Source organism: Cydia fagiglandana, chromosome 21, assembly GCF_963556715.1.
Source record: "Cydia fagiglandana chromosome 21, ilCydFagi1.1, whole genome shotgun sequence".
In the NCBI taxonomy this organism is placed as follows: domain Eukaryota; kingdom Metazoa; phylum Arthropoda; class Insecta; order Lepidoptera; family Tortricidae; genus Cydia; species Cydia fagiglandana.
This window is the reverse complement of record NC_085952.1, coordinates 3,951,626-3,967,257: the sequence shown is the minus strand read 5'-3', so window position 1 is coordinate 3,967,257 and position 15,632 is coordinate 3,951,626. Positions and strand designations below refer to the sequence as shown.

The 15,632-nt window shown below is 40.7% G+C and overlaps 1 protein-coding gene across 2 annotated transcripts; it reads left to right on the top strand.

The window, feature by feature from the left end:
* Window positions 1-2,037: 2,037 nt before the first annotated feature.
* LOC134675130 (vacuolar protein sorting-associated protein 16B) lies at window positions 2,038-15,152 on the top strand. Of its 2 annotated transcripts, none has more exons than XR_010099700.1 (11): window positions 2,038-2,170; window positions 3,938-4,085; window positions 5,125-5,309; window positions 6,457-6,593; window positions 7,674-7,701; window positions 8,014-8,161; window positions 8,528-8,664; window positions 9,647-9,736; window positions 10,193-10,500; window positions 14,147-14,272; window positions 14,864-15,152. XR_010099700.1 is itself a non-coding variant. In XM_063533289.1 (11 exons), the coding sequence occupies exons 1-11, from the start codon at window positions 2,099-2,101 to the stop codon at window positions 14,882-14,884; spliced, it is 1,248 nt and encodes a 415-aa protein (XP_063389359.1). In that variant the 5' UTR covers window positions 2,038-2,098; the 3' UTR covers window positions 14,885-15,152. The 2 variants fall into 2 exon arrangements, 1 of the variants encoding a protein (XP_063389359.1); XM_063533289.1 differs by having other exon boundaries at window positions 10,193-10,348.
* The last annotated feature ends 480 nt before the right edge of the window (window positions 15,153-15,632 follow it).

The following is a 15,632-nucleotide window of genomic DNA, read 5'->3' as shown; positions in this document are numbered from 1 at the left end:
ATTATTCTGAGTTTTAAACTTCTAAAATTGTCTCTGCTTGGCTGACATTAAACATATATGTCCCTCTCGCTCTTAAAGCAGTAGGTATAGTTGGTCAAACCAATTTGTCAGTCAGTAAGAACCAGGAAAACTATATATAAATGGTCAAGCAAATCTTGTCAGTAGAAAAAGGCGCGAAATTCTTATAATAATTAATTTTCTATGAGACGCTATCCCTTCGGGCCTACATTTTTCAAATTTGCCGCCTTTTTCTACTGACAAGATCTGCTTGACCAAGTATACACTCATTCTTTTTTTGGGTGCTAGTGTAAGACAAAGATAGTATGATTCTCTCTGTCTATGATTGAAATGTAATAGTCCAGTAATTAGTCCTTTGACAAACAATAAGTAACCGACACACAGTGTTTCGTCTAGAACAAGCTAGGTGGACAAAATTATTTTTTTGTGTTTTTGAGTAGTATTATGGTTAGTATTGCTTAATTAAATATAATTTACTAAAAATTTTAAAATACCATGAAAAAAAGTAAAAAAATTAAAATAAAATATATATTTAAATTAATTATATATTTTTTTGCAAATAAATTATTAACACAATAATAAACAAAATTTTACAGTTCATTAGATACATTATTTTCATAGTATTTACTTTAAAATATACAAAAAAAATAAAAATGTAATATAGAAAATTAATTAAAACTTAACTTATTATTAATAATTAATCTGTTAATTATTAATAACTTATAATCTGTTCTTACTCATGTATTATATCAGAATAATAATTGTTTTCCTTGTTTTGCGTAAGTTTTTTAAAGTTCTTCTGAAGGATATAACACGCTTGTACCTTTTGCATTGGGCAAATAATGATATAATGAATATTTATGATAATCACCCTTCATTGACCACATTTTAGTCTGCTTGTAAGTTTGTATTTGTCGATTTTGACTCAATATAATATGCTAATGCCTCATTAACACTTAGCTGCCTAGAATTCATTGAAGTACCTACTGCTGTCGTAAGAACAAGACTACGTTGGCTTAAGTGGACTTTCTCTAATATTTTTTAACATTTTTGCCGTGTTCTATTTTCTGTCGATCACGAATCAATCGGGATTTCGGCAGCAGTTAAAATATAGGTACATAATTGTACCAGATCTTTAACTCAGCGTTTTTTCCGTTTCAAAAGGGGAACTTTTGAAGTTTAATTTGGGTCTTCCTGCAGGATTAACATTTTCAGACGACGTTGATGCACTTGGTCTAGTTATGTACACTCGTAATTCTATATTTTGGCCATCCATACCACTTTTAAACTTTTCCACAAATTGCTTCTTTAAATCTTGACGCACTATTCCACTTGGTATTCAGTTTTGATGAATAACTGGTTAAAATATTTTTTAACCGTCTCTCAGACTCTTCTTTGAAATCTCGTAACTCATATTTTACCAATATAAACTGATAAAGGTGGAAATTTTCGTCGTTTTTTAGTTCCAAGACTAGTAAATTTTTCATTAATCTTGTATGTTTTGCCAAGATCGTCCATATGTGTCTTGGAGGATATAACCAACGGAGACGCCATGTCTAAAATTTTCGGTACAAAATAGTCTGCCGTTTTTTGCGGGGGAGGGGCACATCAAATGTATAGGTACGTCATGTCAGATAAACGTCAGTCCATACATATGGTTGACATGAGGTTGACCATTGGCCGCCTATTTTCGACAGAGGGGAACGCCTGTTAATGGCGGCTCCATTGTTAATTACTCCGAGATATGTGTCATAAAGTGTATTACAAGTGTATTATATCGAGACCGTTTCATTTGTGCATGAGCAGCTTTGATGAGCAGTTTTGCTCCCAAAAACAAAAATACACGCCTGTGATGTCAATGTCAAATCGTCAGTTTAATTTCCCATTCCTTTTGATAAAAGTATCAAAACAAAATAGACTTTATTTCTCGTAACATAATGTTAAGATTTCTTTGGAGCGAGTTACAATTGCCATGAAAAAGAAGTGCAACTCGGTGCAAGCGGTGTTGGAAAGTCATGTCAATACATCTTGTTTACGTGTATTTATAACAATCTGATTTATTATTTTATTTCTTCATGATATGGACGACGAAGACGATTATTGGAATACCAGTGAAACCAAAGCTAAAGCTTTTAGCTTTGACGATGATGTCGTAAGTGAAATTTTATTGCCTATTTTGCCATTATTTTGCATGTTAAGTATATATCTTCTTAGGAATACAAAAACAATAACTTCTATTTATTAAATATACATATTTACTTGATACGAAACTATAAGCCTTTGTGTATAGAGAATTTACGTTCATATACGTAGCTGGGTCTTCTTAAACAACTATCTTTGTAAGGGGAAATTGTAATCAAGAGGCTTTTTATCACTAGGTAAGTTATAAGGCTGCCATCCGTCCAGGTTTCCCCGGATTTGTCCTAGTTTAGTCCGAGGGGTTTTCAAAGTGTCCAGGGAAAACCCGGGCAACGTGTGGGGTAAACAGCGGGTCGCGCGTACCCGAGCTGCATACATCGCCATTCCTAGTAGCTCTGTACTACTAACAGAGTTAGCGTGTCTTATAGTAAGTCAAGTGTAAGCCTTGGGCAGTTGTGTAAAAGTCTGCGACAACCCTACTGTGTTCTTGTGTATCAGCATTTATATAAACATCAAAGGCATTGGTCCACTGTTACTTTTTACACTGTACCATAGTCTAATAAAACATGGTCTTCTCTTCCCAGAGTAACACAAGCCTATGTCACAATAATATTGCCGCTATCGCATATTACCATATAGCGCTGTCGCATGATGATGTAGGCTTGTGTCAGTAACATGACCACGAAAAGACGGGAAGAGAGTACCAGGCGGAGTATATTATTATACCATGCATTGTACCATAGAGAAATATAGTAAGATGAGTGCTCACTCCATACATCAGTTTTGGTACTAATATAACTCACGGTTTAGGGGTCCATGCACATGCTCTGGTCCAGGTTCGCGTTGACAGACTGCATTTTCACAAGTACCCCACTTTTTACACAAATGTCAAAACCTACCCTCATTGTCTATACATAACATACCTCCGCCATTAAGAGAGTTCACTATTTTATAAAGTTCACTAACACTATTACCTAACCCTACACTATGCTACTGTTACACTACTTTAAACTATTCCTCCTCCGTCTCTACATCTCTGACTCACTCAAAAAGACTATTATTTTCATAGTCAACATCTAGCGGAATTATCCATACTGCTACATCTATTGCATCTATTTTCAAGTAGCAGTAGTCAGGGGTCGGAAACCGGTATTTGCTCCATACAAAAATACCGGTATTATTTCGTTCCTTTTCGTTCTTTGGTTTATTATTTCATTTTTAATGGGCCAATCTAATAATACAAATTCGTTACCTAAATACTTGATTCAGTCCCACGTAAAGAGCATAAAATAATTCAAGAAATTGGGCTATTTAGGGGTTTTTAAAAAATACCGGTTCCGAGCCCTGGCAGTAGTGCAGTACTGATAATTCCGCTACTCGATGCTAGATGTCAACTATGAAAATAATAGTCTTTTTGGTAGTGAATAGAATCAGATGTTACTTTGCGGATATCCATATTAATTAAAATCAAAAATATACTTTGCTAATCCGCGAAAAGATGACGTGCTAGTCAATCAGTGCTAACCCGTTATACTTGTGTATTTTTTACATGCAATTAATGTTCCCACCCTCCAAGAATAAATACACAAATAAATATAACAAACCACCACCAACAGAACAAATATATCACGTTATCTTTTCGTGGATTAGCAAAGTAATATTTTTGGTTTTAGTCTTTTTGGTTACAAAAACTGATGTATGGGCCGAGCAATCTATGTATTTTTCTCAATGACTGCACTAATCCCAAGCAGGCAGGATTCACTAGTTTATTTTTTTGCAGCTCACGCCTCAGGAAATCTTGGCTATCGGCCAGAACAAGTCACCGGGGCAAGCGGACGACAGCCTGTTCTCGGGTGCCAGCATCAGTAATGTGAAGACGGCGACCCTCCCAGTGTCCAGTTTGGTCTCTAATAAAGTGCTGGAGTTGAGTAAGTTAGTTTTTAATATAGATAGGTAATACACACACACTCACACACAAAAAATACAATAGATGACACAGAAAGTGTTCAAAATATTAAAAAATAAAATAAATAATTTATCTAAATGGTTTTTAGGGTTCCGTACCCAAAGGGTAAAACGGGACCCTATTACTAAGACTCCGCTGTCCGTCCGTCCGTCCGTCTGTCACCAGGCTGTATCTCACGAACCGTGATAGCTGGACAGTTGAAAATTTCACAGATGATGTATTTCTGTTGCCGCTATAACAACAAATACTAAAAACAGAATAAAAAATGATTTAAGTGGGGCTCCCATACAACAAACGTGATGACCGAAGTTAAGCAACGTCGGGCGGGGTCAGTACTTGGATGGGTGACCGTTTTATTTGCCGTTTTTTGCATTATGGTACGGAACCCTTCGTGCGCGAGTCCGACTCGCGCTTGCCCGGTTTTTAAATTAGTGTAAGTAAAAGTAGGTGTAGGTACCTATTAAGCAAGTAAATATGTATTGTTTATTGCACCAATAAATTCCCGTATTGGCTTACACAGCCACGAAAAACGTTGTCTCTCTCTTGACATAGGCTACATTACATGGAGAGGTTTTTAAATGAAAATAAAATAGTCTAAAAATATGGGTGTACAAATCATTTCAAAAATAGAGCTATGAGAGCTATGGGACATCCCATAGCTATTACCGCAGTGAATTGAGAACAATGGGACATATTTTTGAGTAAGTTGTTTACACCCACACTACAAAAAACAATATCATTTTTGACGACCAGTCTGGCCTAGTGGGTAATGACCCTGCCTGTGAAGCCGATGGCCCTGGGTTCGAATCCCAGTAAGGGTATTTATTTGTGCGATGACACAGATATTTGTTCCTGAGTCATGGTTGTTTTCTATGTATTTAAGTACATATTTATATATTATATATATCGTTTTCTGAGTACCCACAATACAAGCCTTCTTGAGCTTACTGTGGGACTTAGTCAATCTGTGTAAGAATGTCGTATAATATTTATTTTTCCAGTTCTCCTCGCTCAATCCGGAAAGGATCCCAAAGCGGCCCAGCCCCAAGAACAAACCGTGTCGACAACCATCAGGAGACTGGTTCTAGGCCGGCCCTGCTCGCTGCACAGCCACAGGAGTCTGCGGAGCAAGACCGAGCTGCTAGATGCTGCCGGGGCCGTGGGAGACGGCAATGCCATTTTAACTGTAAGACCTGCCATAAATATGTAAAGTGTGAAAATATGGGTGCATATAATAATAATAATTTCAGCCTATATACGTTCCACTGCTGGGCTCAGGCCTCCTCTTATGCGCGAGAGGGCTTGGGCTATAGTCCCCACGCTAGCCCAATACGGATTGGGGACTTCACATACACCTTTGAATTTCTTCGCAGATGTATGCAGGTTTCCTCACAATGTTTTCCTTCGCCTAAAAGCTAGTAGTAAATATCAAATCATATTTCGTACATAAGTTCCAAAAAACTCATTGATACGAGCCAGGATTTGAACCCGCGACCTCCGGATTGAAAGTCGGACATTATATCGGCCACCACCGCTCTTGAGTGCATATTGCTTACTCAAAAATATGTCCCATAGTGCCAGTGTTAACTTGTGTAGTTAACAGCACCATCTATTTCACCTCTTACGTACTTTATCGAGCCTAGAATCCCTAGATGGCTTAATGATCTACATAAAGGTACCTACTTAGTTCCCTATACAGTGCATAGATGGCGCTATAATTAGTTTAATTATTTTAGGCTAGTGAATTGTAATGTACTCGTGACTCTTTTTCAATATACATCGTTGTTTTGTTTCCAACTCCCTCAAGAACCTCCGACCTACGCCCATGACATGTGCCAACAGCCAGTTTAGGGCACAGTATGTATAAGTTACTCTATGGTTTACTATAGGCAAAAAGAATAGATAGTATAGAGGGGTCCTGTCATAGTAAATGTTGTAGTCACTGTAAATTTACTGCCATCTATCGACACATGACTATAACTCAAAATAAACACGTATAAAATTATAAGAAAATGAATATATATGGATAAATGATTTTATTTTTATATCATTTTGACCCATGTTCATTCACTGATATCTATGTGTTAAAATTGTTAAATATCAAACGGTGTCGTCAAAGCCATCTAGCCGAGAATAGGCTAAAGGTGTGTGCGCCATATATTCGAGAATTACTCTTTCTTGATTTCCGAGGCACGTTTTTTTCTTAGACTTTATTTATCTTATACGGAGTTATATATATATCTGGTATAAGTTACTCTATGGTTTGCTATAAGCGCTAGGGCTGCACGCTGGTGGCAGATCAATGCATTAATACCCCCTATTGTTTGTTACAGGTAGTATTATTCCTGATTCAAACCCTGAACAAGAAACTAGTGTACGAGCTATTGTCCTCACGGCCCCTCGCCCTCAACCACTATATTAGTTTCCTTCAAAATGAGGGCAAAATATCGGAGCTCACTGACCTGCTTACGTAAGTACCAAAGCTATACAGGAGCATTCCATGAAATTGTCTACCGTTTGTCCCGTACAAACGCGAATTTTCTGAAGATTTTCACGTATAAGAGTTTCCTTTTCTATGACAAATGGTCAAAAATATGCACAGAAAAATAATCGCCTGCTTTAAATGCCGATAAAAAAGTCGCAAAACAGAAAATAAAACGCGTTTGTACGGGACAGCCCGTGGAATGCTCCTACACGATGTAACACTTTAAACTCTCGCGTTTTGTACACATATTTAATTACACAAACGGGTCTACCGCGATGTAATTTCATTGTTTTTAACTTAAATTCCGACGTTTCAGCTGAGTTGCACCAGAATTAAAGATATAAGAGATTATCGAGCTGTCGGAATTTAAGGTAAAAACAATTAAATTATATCGCGGTAGACCCGTTTGTGTAACTGGGGTACTTTCCTCTACTTAAAATAAATTATTTCACTCCGTGCACGAAATAAAACATCAGATAATTATTAGAAAAACATAGAGAACAGTTATTTTTAACCACAAATTCTATTTATTAAATCGGATTGAAACATAAAAACCGGGCAAGTGCGAGTCGGACTCGCGCACGAAGGGTTGCGTACCATAAAGCAAAAAAAAAAACGGGAAAAATGCAAAAAGAAAACGGTCACCCATCCAAGTACTGACCACGCCCGACGTTGCTTAACTTTGGTCAAAAATCACGTTTGCTGTATGGGAGCCCCACTTAAATCTTTATTTTATTCTGTTTTTAGTATTTGTTGTTATAGCGGCAACAGAAATACATCATCTGTGAAAATTTCAACTGTCTAGCTATCACGGTTCGTGAGATACAGCCTGGTGACAGACAGACAGACGGACGGACTAAAAAGTAGGTGAGTTGACCGTGACGTCACTACACACGTTTTCATATAAATTCCATATTAGCAAATCGTTTTGACAGTTCTAAAAAAGAAGTTGATTTGACTAGTAGGAAAGTAGCCAATTATATATACACGATGGCTAAAAAATAACAGCATTCCCGTTGCCAGGGAGGTTTTAAAATTTTTAATTCATGTTTTTTTTTGTCTTAGAATGCTGGGCAGATCTCCAGATGCAGCCGTAAGTAATACATTTTTTAATTTTACTTTTAATTACGTATATAATTGAATCCCTATAAAAGTGTGGTATTTCACCTGTCCAATTTATTTGTCCAATGTCATTGCGTCTCACTCTCTCATTAAACAAAATGTGAGATGCAATACACATTTGATAAAGATATTGGACAGATAGTATACCAATACCACCTTATTAATTTAATAACAAAACTTCCAGAAGACATATCGCTGCGTGCTCAAGTTGAAGCAATTTGCCCAGTGCCCAAGCTGAAACGAAGACGCGCTCGCTCGCTCAAAAACGATATTTTGTCTTCAGATGCACCAATTTCAACAGCACATGCGAACGGGCGGCTCCGTGGATGGCTTACTGCGGAAGGTAACCAACCTGGTTGCCAACCACTTCAACCAACCAGGGACAGACGCGCACCAGGCGAAGATGTTAGCAGACTTCGTCAAATTACTCGGTAAATGTGACGTTGTACAGAGGTAAAAAAAAGCACGAGTGGTGGACAGAATGAGTGAAAGAAGGCTAACAAAGAGAGTGTATAAGGGAGAAGTGGAAAATGGAGTTGGAAGGGGTAGACCTCGGCGGAGTTTCTCTGATCATATTGGGGAAATCCTGAAGAAAGGCCAGGTCAAGAGCACCCTAAATGGGCGAGCGTGTATTAATTAGGAATGTTATGAAAGTGAAGGAAGCGAAAGAGGTATGTCAGGATCGTAGCAAGTGCAAATCCGTGGTCTCTGCCCACCCCTCCGGGAAATAGGCGTGATTATATGTATGTACGTATGTAACACTTAATAAGTCTTTAAATGCATGTTTTTTTTTGCAGAATGGCAGAAATTCGCGCAGAAACCCGTTCTCGATAACAAGTCAGCATTATACTGTCTGGCATACTGCTGTGCCAGTCACTGGCACGAAGGAGCCGGCAATATGATGTCACCTCTCACTCTGTGCCAGAGACAGCAGGTTTGTAAAGGCGTATCCAGTACTAGTAAATTTTTCGCCAATCTGATTAAATTGCCCGATCGAATCCAGTATTTTCGATTCGATTTGATTTGTGACGCCAGTATTTTCGTTCTGGGGTATTTTTGCAATTTAGAGGGCTCTATTATAACCATAAATCTAAAATTGGAGATTGACACGAATTAAATTTCTGATCAAATCGAGCGATTTGATCAAGCAGTCTCGTCTGGATACCGTTTAACTTTGTACCATTCGTTATTACCACAGTCTATAAAACAATACAGTCAGTCATGCAACGAAGCCGTCTAGACAGGGCAATCGTGCGGGGTGCGAGGGGTGGGTCGCGCGCACCCGAGCTGCGTACATTGCCATTGTTAGTAGCTCGGTACTACTTACAGGGCTAGCGTGTCTTATCAAGTCCAAGTCTTGGGCAGTTGTGTAAAAATCCTTGACAACCCTAACGTGTTCTTGTGCTGTGTGGGCAAACATCAAAGGCGTCGGTCCACTGTTACCTTTGACACTATGGTATTACTGTGACTTATTTGTTATTTTGGACCCGGGTATGTCTTTAAACTACGTCCAAGACCACCGGTGGACGGGCAGCAGCGTCCCTCAAATTCGGTGTACTCGACTGCGATCGCCAACCCGCCTGCCAAGCGTGGCGATTATGGCATTCACCCCCCATAAGGGGGAGGCCTATGTTCAGCAGTGGACGTATTATGGCTGAGATGATGATGATGATTTGTTATTTTAAGTTTTTTATTATACAGGGTGATTCATGTCATGAGACGTGAGCAGGACTAATCCTGCACACTCAGTGACTGGTAATTGATCGATAACCGTCGTATTTAGGTGAAACAACCACAGTTTTTCCTACTTTTAACTTTTAGATGAGGGCAAATTTAATTCTCTACAATCATGGTCAGTATTGTGCCAGCCACAGGCACGACGTTGGCGTGAGCGTAATTTGTTTTTAATTTTTCAGATAAGTCCACTTCAGTACGACTGGGTTGTATTGAATGTGCACGCTAAGTCCGGAAAGTGGGATATCGTCGAGTCCTTGTTTACGAAAAAGGTAAGTTCAATACTTAAACTTACCTATACTTAAAATAAATTATTTCACACCGTGCACGAAATAAAGCACCAGATAATTATTAGAAAAACATAGATAGCAGATATTTTTAAACATAATTTATATTTAATAAGTCGGATGGAAGTATAAAAAGTAGGCGAGTTGACTGTGACGTCACTACACAAGTTTTCATATAAATTCCATATTAGCAAATCGTTTTCGACAGTTCTAAAAAAGAAGCTGATTTGACTAGTAGGAAAGTAGCCAATTGTGAACGTACGGTTGCTGTTAGAGATGCGACGGATAATTGTATGGCCGGATACCGGATACCGGATTGTCGGCATGACCATCGGCCGAATATTCGGCATCCGGCCGCCGATTCGGGTTCAATTTCGCATAATTTCTGACAACCAAGCCTTATAAAGGGTTAATCTAATAAATATATGTCTGTGTTTTCAGGACTGGCTCGGCCGAACTACCGTATCCTCCCACATACCAATAGAGACCCTCCTATCAAGACTGAGCGAGATGCAAGCGAGTAAGCAGTTGCTTGCCACTTGCGTCAATAAGGTTGCCGCGTCACAGGACAGGTTGCGACTGGCACAGGCATTTAAGGTAAGGATATACACAAGAGCAAGACAGAGACGCCAGTAGAGACCCTACTATCAAGACTGAGCGAGATGCAAGCGAGTAAGCAGTTGCTTGCCACTTGCGTCAATAAGGTTGCCGCGTCACAGGACAGACTACGATTAGCACAGGCGTTTAAGGTAAGGATATACACAAGAGCAAGACAGAGACGCCAGTAGAGACCCTACTATCAAGACTGAGCGAGATGCAAGCGAGTAAGCAGTTGCTTGCCACTTGCGTCAATAAGGTTGCCGCGTCACAGGACAGACTACGATTAGCACGGGCATTTAAGGTAAGGATAGGTATATTCATGGTAAGCTACGCAAGATAGAGACACCAATAGAAACCCTCCTATCAAGACTGAGCGAGATGCAAGCGAGTAAGCAGTTGCTTGCCACTTGCGTCAATAAGGTTGCCGCGTCACAGGACAGGTTGCGACTGGCACAGGCATTTAAGGTAAGGATATACGCAAGACAGAGACACCAATAGAGACCCTCCTATCAAGACTGAGCGAGATGCAAGCGAGTAAGCAGTTGCTTGCCACTTGCGTCAATAAGGTTGCCGCGTCACAGGACAGGTTGCGACTGGCACAGGCATTTAAGGTAAGGATATACGCAAGACAGAGACACCAATAGAGACCCTCCTATCAAGACTGAGCGAGATGCAAGCGAGTAAGCAGTTGCTTGCCACTTGCGTCAATAAGGTTGCCGCGTCACAGGACAGGTTGCGACTGGCACAGGCGTTTAAGGTAAGGATATATGCAAGACAGAGACACCAATAGAAACCCTCCTATCAAGACTGAGCGAGATGCAAGCGAGTAAGCAGTTGCTTGCCACTTGCGTCAATAAGGTTGCCGCGTCACAGGACAGGTTGCGACTGGTACAGGCGTTTAAGGTAAGGATATATGCAAGACAGAGACACCAATAGAAACCCTCCTATCAAGACTGAGCGAGATGCAAGCGAGTAAGCAGTTGCTTGCCACTTGCGTCAATAAGGTTGCCGCGTCACAGGACAGGTTGCGACTGGCACAGGTATTTAAGGTAAGGATATACGCAAGACAGAGACACCAATAGAAACACTTCTATCAAGACTGAGCGAGATGCAAGCGAGTAAGCAGTTGCTTGCCACTTGCGTCAATAAGGTTGCCGCGTCACAGGACAGGTTGCGACTGGCACAGGCGTTTAAGGTAAGGATATATGCAAGACAGAGACACCAATAGAAACCCTCCTATCAAGACTGAGCGAGATGCAAGCGAGTAAGCAGTTGCTTGCCACTTGCGTCAATAAGGTTGCCGCGTCACAGGACAGGTTGCGACTGGCACAGGTATTTAAGGTAAGGATATACGCAAGACAGAGACACCAATAGAAACACTTCTATCAAGACTGAGCGAGATGCAAGCGAGTAAGCAGTTGCTTGCCACTTGCGTCAATAAGGTTGCCGCGTCACAGGACAGGTTGCGACTGGCACAGGTATTTAAGGTAAGGATATACGCAAGACAGAGACACCAATAGAAACACTTCTATCAAGACTGAGCGAGATGCAAGCGAGTAAACAGTTGCTTGCCACTTGCGTCAATAAGGTTGCCGCGTCACAGGACAGGTTGCGACTGGCACAGGCATTTAAGGTAAGGATAGGTATATTCATGGTAAACTACGCAAGACAGAGACACCGATAGAAACCCTATCAAGACTGAGCAAGATGCAAGCGAGTGAACAGTTGCTTGCCACTTGCGTCAATAAGGTTGCCGCGTCACAGGACAGGTTGCGACTGGCACATGCATTTCAGGTAAGGATATACGCAAGACAGAGACACCAATAGAAACCCTTCTATCAAGACTGAGAGAGATGCAAGCGAGTAAGCAGTTGCTTGCCACTTGCTTCAATAAGGTTGCCACGTCTACATCAGGTGTTTAAGGTAGGGGTATAAGTAACCTAAGGATAGACGCAGGGGAGTGAATAATACGCTGTGCAACTGTCATTTATCAAGGCTCACAGCCGGTTTTATCTTCATACAAAAAATACGGGTGTTATTACGTTTTTAGGGTTCCGTACCCAAAGGGTGAGGGGGGGGGGGGTAGGGTCTTAGTAATAGTACTAAAACTCCGATGTCCGTCCGTCCGTCCGTCACCAGGCTGTATCTCACGAACCGTGATGGCTAGACAGTTGAAATTTTCACAGATTATGTATTTCTGTTGCCGCTATAACAACAAATACTAAAAAGTACGGAACCCTCGGTGGGCGAGTCCGACTCTCACTTGTCCGGTTTTTTGGATAATTATTTCATTTTTAATGGGACAATCTAATAATACGAAGTTATTGTTACCTGAATACATGATACAGTCCTACGTAAAGAGCATAACATAATTAAAAATTGGGCTATTTCGGGTTTTTAAAAAAAATCGGTTCCGAGCCCTATTATTTATACGTCATAATTTCATAGAAGTTTGACGTTTAAAATGACACTTGCACTGCGTGTGCTGTCAATATCGTTGCAGACTTATCTTGCTCTAACTATAATACATAACTCTTTGCTTTTATTGTTATTTATTCTGCGATCAAATCACCCTGTGACTGAATTATTGTGTTTTGTGTTTTTTAGTACGTACATCGCACAACACAAACCTTCTTGAGCTTACTGTGGGACTTGGTCAATCTGTGTAAGAATGTCCCATAAAATTCTCCTTTATTTATTTTTCGTCTTAAGTTAGGTTGTTTATAACATGACAAGTAAAATACAAAAGCACATAAAAAACAATAAAAAATACATATAAACACATCATAAAAAACCTAACCTAGGGTGCCGCCGGCAGCGGGGCAGGGCCCAAGCTGCCAGTGGTCAGGGCCGTGAGGAATCGATGTACAGTCACCTGCAATAATATGTTACACAACGAAGGCTGCAAAAAACCTAACCTAGGGTGCCGCCGGCAGCGGGGCAGGGCCCAAGCTGCCGGTGGTCAGGGCCTCAGAGTGAGGAATCGACGTACAATCACCTGCAATAATATGTTACACAACGAAGGCTGCAAAAAACCTAACCTAGGGTGCCGCCGGCAGCGGGGCAGGGCCCAAGCTGCCAGTGGTCAGGGCCTCAGAGTAAGGAATCGACGTACAATCACCTGCAATAATATGTTACACAACGAAGGCTGCAAAAAACCTAACCTAGGGTGCCGCCGGCAGCGGGGCAGGGCCCAAGCTGCCAGTGGTCAGGGCCTCAGAGTAAGGAATCGACGTACAATCACCTGCAATAATATGTTACACAACGAAGGCTGCAAAAAACCTAACCTAGGGTGCCGCCGGCAGCGGGGCAGGGCCCAAGCTGCCAGTGGTCAGGGCCTCAGAGTAAGGAATCGACGTACAATCACCTGCAATAATATGTTACACAACGAAGGCTGCAAAAAACCTAACCTAGGGTGCCGCCGGCAGCGGGGCAGGGCCCAAGCTGCCGGTGGTCAGGGCCGCAGAGTGAGGAATCGACGTACAGTCACCTGCAATAATATGTTACACAACGAAGGCTGCAAAAATATCTGACACGATCTTATTTGTAGAGCCATAAGTGCGTGTCAGAATTTTTTTTGCGGTGTTCGAAGAGTAACATATTATTGCAGGTGACTGTACTGTCCAAAATTACCGCCTTCTGCATCTGACCCTTGATCTAACCACCCAGCGAGAGTCTCTCTAGGTGTTGGTCGAGACTCTTCGCTATGAGACCGTTCGCTGACACGACTATAGGAACAATGATCGTCGAGTCAATAATATAATATTTAAGTATTATTTTTATTTTATTTTTCAGATACATTCCGTGGTAATAGAAACTTATGCGAAGCAGAAAGATAGACTGGCGCTACAGAACTATAAGATGACATTGAATCCTCAATCAGAAGAATTTATACTAGTCGAGAATACGCTTAGAGACAACGTGAGTACCTATGCCTTTACAGAAGGCTTACCGCGAATCACTATCGAGGTGTTGCCTCCCTGTCACACTTACGTACGAATTTACAAGTGCGACAGAGGCCACACGTCGAACGTGGATCCCGGTAGGCATAGACTAGGAATCCTCTATACCGAGTTTAGAGCAATTATTTAATGCAACCGATGATGCCAAAAATGCGGGGGTGCGCGGGACGAGGTGAGCGAACTCCCGTGCCGTGATTGGTCCGTTCAAAGACACGGACGTCACACAAAGACTTTCGACTCTTTCACACTTTCAGCGTGGCAGAGGGGGTAGCGCGACTATGCTCAGTCTAGAGGATGTTTTGTCTGTGGCGGTAGGCCCTCAGATTCCATTCATAAATATAATATTAGAGATGCCCTGAATATTCGGTATTCGGCCTATTCGGCCTCTTTGTTTGAATGTACCTACTATTCGGCCGAATACCGAATATTCGTCAAAATGGCCGAATAGGACCAATACCGAATAGTTGCCGAACATTCGTGGCATCTCTTACAGTGTTACCTATGAGTAGGTATTGATTTCAAAAATAATTAAATATCTTCTCTTTTTCAGTCCATCAAATGGAAAAACTGAATTTGGCAGAACTCACGGAACAAGATACAGGATAAGAAAAATCTCAAGAAACACTACTGCTCTCTTATGTAAGGTGAATTCGGGTAATTCCAAATGTCAAAAACCGTTGGATTATCCGATATACGAAAGTACCCGAATACACCCTCATATATTATCGATTTTATACTTGGAAAAGCTATTGAATTGTATTTTAATATTTTAAGTGTACTCCAAATATTTATATACCTAAGTACTGACTTTAAATAAATGGCTATTTTATTTCTATTAACTTGTTTTAATTTAGAATCGATATTTGCATGAAGAAACTTTTAATTAAGGCCGGTACAGACGCACGAAACTAAAACACACACGTGTGTGTGGGTGTGTGTGTGTGTGTGTGTGTGTGTGTGTGTGTGTGTGTGTGTGTGTGTGTGTGTGTTTTTGTTTCGTGCGGGCAGTCTGTATCGCGGCCCTATAAGAGCACGCATCTTTTACCTTTAAACAAGCAATTCTTGTATATCATATACCTATGTATATTTATTTATTTATATATTTCGGGGATCTCGAAAACTGCTCTAACGATTTCGATGAAATTTGCTATATGAGGGTTTCCCCATGAGGAGCTCTTCCCCAATCCTACCTGTCTACGCCCTGCTAGTGGTTTTCCTAGGCTTCAAACTATTCAAATTTTCGCTATCACCCTTATATACTCGTGTGAAGAAAAAATCCCAAATTAGGGTACGACAAAAACCTCAGTTTTTTATCTACA

Coding starts and splice junctions, on each gene's coding strand:
- LOC134675130 (XM_063533289.1), top strand. CDS start 2,099: ATGGACGACGAAGACGATTATTGGAATACCAGTGAAACCAAAGCTAAA. Junction 8,162..8,527: donor AGACTTCGTCAAATTACTCG/GTAAATGTGACG, acceptor TTTTTTTTGCAG/AATGGCAGAAATTCGCGCAG. Junction 14,273..14,863: donor AGAATACGCTTAGAGACAAC/GTGAGTACCTAT, acceptor TCTCTTTTTCAG/TCCATCAAATGGAAAAACTG.